We start from the raw sequence: 5,203 nt of genomic DNA, 5'->3' as shown, positions 1-5,203 counted from the left end.
GATCTATCGGTTTAGCCTTTAAAATTGTGCAAGTATTATTGCTGCGGCGTGGTCTCAGTTTTGACTCTTGGGTCAGGTCTGGAATTGGTGCCCGATATGGCGAGACGCTCGCCCCTGTCGTGCATGCACTAGTTGCGTCTCTCCCAACCTCTTTAGGGATAGAAGGAGTCAGTGTCTATGTGTATCTATTCTGTCAGTCTGTATTAAGATTTATACTTATTATTACAATATTTTAAACATTTAAGATATTTAACTTTATTTGAAACAAGTAATATTTAAACCGGGGGTGGAATAAAAAGATAAACATTGCCAGCTACATAGTAAAAGGTGGACAGTATATCATTATAGGTTGGGATAAATCGGTGTGCATGCCAACATAATTCTAGTGATTGGCGAGGGACACAGTCTTTTTGTTTGACATTACATATTTTAGAACGTACCTACATGTACCACCACTTCCAGTGTAGTAATTTTGCCGTGCAAGGAATTAAAAAAATACCAGGAAATCTTGTTAAACAGCTATTCAACATGCAGACATACCTACTCTTCAAAGTGTAATACATCTGTGGTGTCTCTTATTTTGAATTATCGTTTTCTAAGAAGTAGTTAGCGAAAGTAAGGCATCATAAGTGAATTGTAACTACTTGAACCAATTTTTTTCTGTTACCATCGGACGAGCTACTCTCATCTTTACTTTCACCGATTTGCGAACTAAATACACGTGGTGTAAATTAATTATTTCTGCTAAATTTATTATTTCTTTATAGTATAAGTAGGTGGTATGACTAATTTTCCTGTTCCATATTTCCTACAGGACAACCCTAAGCGTATTTTTTGTTGTTGTTTTGATTAGTCATCACCGCTATACGAATGTGTATAAATACGAGTAACATAAGCACTAGTACTTTACAATCGGTATCAGTCGCGATCGTTCAGCCGGAGCTAACACATACAATTGAACAATGGCTTTCCGCGACGTTTTTCTTTTGGCTATTCTGTGCTTGCCTTTGATTTATTGTAAATGTAAGTTTCGCTAAAAATATTTTTAAAAGTTGAGTTAGATGTTTTTTTTTTCTATTTATTTTCTTTAGTAGAAACTATTCGCAAGTCGAGATAACTAACTTTACATAGTTACTAGTATGTCACGCATTATTTTGTTACCGTTAAAATCCGTAATTAAATGTATTAAATGTACAATCGAATCATTTTTTAACATAGTCAACTGACCTGAATACCGGTGGATCTTTTGGACCTTTATGTATTATTCACCATACATCGAAAATTCATTGTAATTATTATGCGTCGAACCTTTTTGTCTGAGGTCCTTGCCCTGCGTTATATGCACTTAAGTATAGACTTTTAACTTATAGTTCCATGAGTTGAATAATCACAGTTTCATAATATTTCAGCGGTACAGAAGTTAACGTGTAAGCAAATAAAACAGTTCGTGGATGGTCACAACTCAAGACGTTTTCTGTTGAGCCAAGGAAAAGTTCCGGGACAGCCTGCTGCAGCTGAAATGAAGTATATGGTAAATATAAAAAAATTTCTAGCACATGTCACATTTTTTTTGCATAAAGTTCACTTTAAAATTAAAGTTTAAACATAAATAATATAATACAATAAGAATACTCTTAGGCATATTTTATTTACGTTGACTATAGACAAATTATATTAAATTAATTATCAATTTTAATTATTTAGTTACTATTTACTATTAACTACGATAGTAAAATATTTCGGTGCACATAATCTAATTAAATTCTGATACTTCAAATCACAATCATTTGTTATTTGTGCGTCACGAGTTCGAAGCTCGAACTTCGCATGTGTTTCCACTCCAAAAATAAATAAACTCTTTTTTAAATTGGTCATTTGGGGTCAAACATTTTATTTTTCTTGCCTTACAAGGGTCTCTTCCTGTGTCAAATAATTTTTAAAAAACATCCGTTTGGATCGACCGAAGTATTATTTAAAGAAGTATTGTTAAAATATAGGTAATAGAAATTTATACATCAAATTGATAAGAGTAATGTGGGTTATCACAGTAGGTATTTAATTAGAAATAGCCATTGTTTCGTCTATTCGCCTCTGCATCTCTATTAAGCCTATTTTACAGTACTTCGACTGTTTCACAATGTTCAAGTAACGTATAAGACAGTCAATGCTGAATGCACTCTTTTGTTTATCATTTATTTACTTTTGTATTTGGTCACCCTATATAACGATAAAGAATTTTATTCCTAAAGAGACAAAAGTCACTTATATGAAAACGACAAACGAAACATAAATAATAATTGAAATACAGTAGTGGCCGTGCACTCACTTAAAAAAAATGTATTAATTATTCTTAGAACGAGCAGTTTTATTTTTATTTTAATCAATAAAACTTGACTGCTCCCAAATTTAGACATAGCGTAACTGATTTTCAATGATGTTATAGATTTGAAAATGTTAAGTGAGCTAACATTATTGATGTTTGATGGTATGGTGCTACTTCAAAGGAAATATTCTTTTAATCATAATTAATTTGTATTCTTAGCAGGACAAATAATATTATATTTTATGTTTAGCGTATACTCAGATGTCGTAAGTCCCTAAGTAACATTAATTTTATTTTCAATGTGACAAAAGCAATCATAATGATAGAAAATGATTTTTTTTTGTAGGTTTGGGATGACGAACTAGCCGCTAAAGCTGCAAAATGGGCAGCTGAAAACCACAACTATCACAACCCTGACAATACAGTTGGTAAGTTTTTGCAGCAGCTAAAGTTATTGAAAACAGAAACTTTGACTGCGATATAATATTTTTTACTACGATATTTACATTAGTTACGATGTGTGTATAGAATAGTGGAATGTGGAAAACACGCGTGACTGAATATCGACGTAAAATAATAAACAGCGTCATTTTTACATTGTGTTACTAAATAAAACCACATATTCGTCTTTACTTTTGCTAAGATTGTGCCAAAATCATCCATGAATAATAAATATTTTCGCCGAAACTCCCTGTTAGTTTTGTGATTTTTTGATAACTTTATAGTTAAGTGCGTATAAAATATATATTTTTATTTCGGCAACATTTTTCATATATTTTATGACCACGGCAAGGTTAGCCCATGACACCTAATGACATTAAAGTCCAGATAGAATACCCATTGACCACGAGAGGTGATTATTCTTCGATAATCGACAGAATTACTATGACTGAGACACATTTATGTGCTAATCGGATATTACATCTTGTGCAGGACAGTCACCACCAAGGCGGATAGAAGTATCCTACCTATCACCAATTCTATTATTGAGTGTTTGTTTCCAGGTTCGGGCAGATTTAGAACCGGTGAGAACTTATACTGGTATTCTACGACGGACCGCAGCTTCAAGCTGAACGTGGGCAGCGCTTTAGATGCTTGGTGGGATGAACACAAAGATTACCGTTACGGACCTCTGAAGGCGAGCGATTTTAGCAGCAGCGTGCAAATAGGTCATTACACACAGGTACGTACCTACCATTTAATAAATAAAATATATATAACTTTACCTGGTGGTAGGTCTCTCATATGTGAGAGTCCACTTGGTTGGGTTCTACCGCAATGTCTATTTCCGCCGCCAAGCAGCGGTGTCTAGTCAATGTTGTGTTCCGATTTGAAGAATATTGTAGCCAATGTAACTACTGGACATAATGAGATTTAACATCTCATGTTTTAGGATGGCGAACGCAGTGGAATACCAAACAATACTTTGTAATTCAAGGTGTTGGATGGTGTTTCTACTGTTTATGGGCGGTCGTATCGCTTACCGTCAGGCGATCGCAAGCTCGTCTCGTCATTCAAAGACACCATTATTTTACTTTTACATGATTTATCCAGACGTCTATTTAACGCCAATATTAAACGATGTATGTTAGTCATAAAAAACAGTAATGTTTTGATAATATAATTTCTATTGCGTTAACCGGATGTTGTATAAAGTGAACACCTAAAGATAAACTATGCCAACACAATTAATACCTTTGTTTGCTGCCAGATTTTATACAAATATATTATGACAAGATATTAAAGTTTGTACCATAAAATTGCATTACAAATATTCTAGATATTTGGTTTCGAATATAAAAAAAAAATTATGCAAAATATTAATAAATAATATTGGACACCGAATTCCACGTACAGCCTCAGTATCGTGCCAAAACAGCAACACACCCAAGTCATTACAAGTTATGTAAATTTGTATGTCCCGATTCTCTCAAGTCATTGTCATAACGCATATACATTACTTAAAGCAAAAACCAAGCTTAAAAAAATCTCAGTCGAAACAAATTTTATTGACGAAATACATTATCCCACAATGGAGTATGCCGTTAGTATGCTCTGAATGCTAAATCAGTGCGAATGACATTCAGAATATTAACCACGTTTTTGTCTCCACATATTGGGCATCCCGATGTTTAAAATATTTTCGTTGTTTTATGGCTAATAGATAAATGGCGTACTATTTAAAATTATTTCTTTACAAAGTACTTACAAAGATGTAAAAATACAACGGTTATTAATTTATTAGCTGCATGAACAGTACATGAACAGTGTGTTATAAGCAACTACTTACTCACTGCTTCGGAAGGCGGTCGCACATTGTACTTATCTTTTTACTATGGATTCCTTAAATGGATATCAATTGTTTTACATTCGGGCACGCCGTAGTGTGCAAGCGCCTTTATACTGTTTTATGCGTTTGCTTCTAAACGGATGTCTTCCGCAAGCGGTTACCCGGAAGCCATTTTCTTTTTTGACCAGAAAGTAAAACACCACACGCATATCACACCTTTTCCTGAAAGTGTAGGCAGATGTCCAACTAGGATAAACCTTACCTTACTCCGTAATCCTTTATTACCCCAATTGATCCATAAATATTAATGTCACGACATGCCATTTCATTTCAACTCTTTCAATAACATTTATAAGTTCTATTTAGGATAAAGTTTACCTGTCAAATAAAATGAAAATAGCATTCGACTAAACTACAAAAGCCCGCACAGTTTAGTCTAATTAAGTATGCACGTCAATCTCAAGATATAAATACATGTACCTACTGACGGGTAGGTATGATTTTCTATACCAATGACTTTGTTATATTCCTTATATCGCGCTATATGGAAATTTGATGGTTGTTTAGACATTGGGAGTAATAAAATGTTT

The 5,203-nt window shown here is 33.7% G+C and overlaps 1 protein-coding gene across 1 annotated transcript; it reads left to right on the top strand.

Moving 5' to 3' along the window:
* Window positions 1-886: 886 nt before the first annotated feature.
* LOC115444053 (scoloptoxin SSD976) lies at window positions 887-3,557 on the top strand (the record flags this gene model as incomplete). The annotated part of the gene is made up of 4 exons (XM_037440695.1): window positions 887-1,023; window positions 1,410-1,531; window positions 2,670-2,751; window positions 3,328-3,557. Coding segments are annotated over exons 1-4 (495 nt in total), but the record flags the coding sequence as incomplete, so codon positions are not given.
* Between the last annotated feature and the right edge of the window lie 1,646 nt (window positions 3,558-5,203).

This window comes from Manduca sexta, chromosome 20, assembly GCF_014839805.1.
Source record: "Manduca sexta isolate Smith_Timp_Sample1 chromosome 20, JHU_Msex_v1.0, whole genome shotgun sequence".
Classification (NCBI taxonomy): Eukaryota; Metazoa; Arthropoda; class Insecta; order Lepidoptera; family Sphingidae; genus Manduca; species Manduca sexta.
The sequence above is the reverse complement of the archived record's forward strand: the minus strand, read 5'-3'. Positions and strand labels throughout refer to the sequence as shown.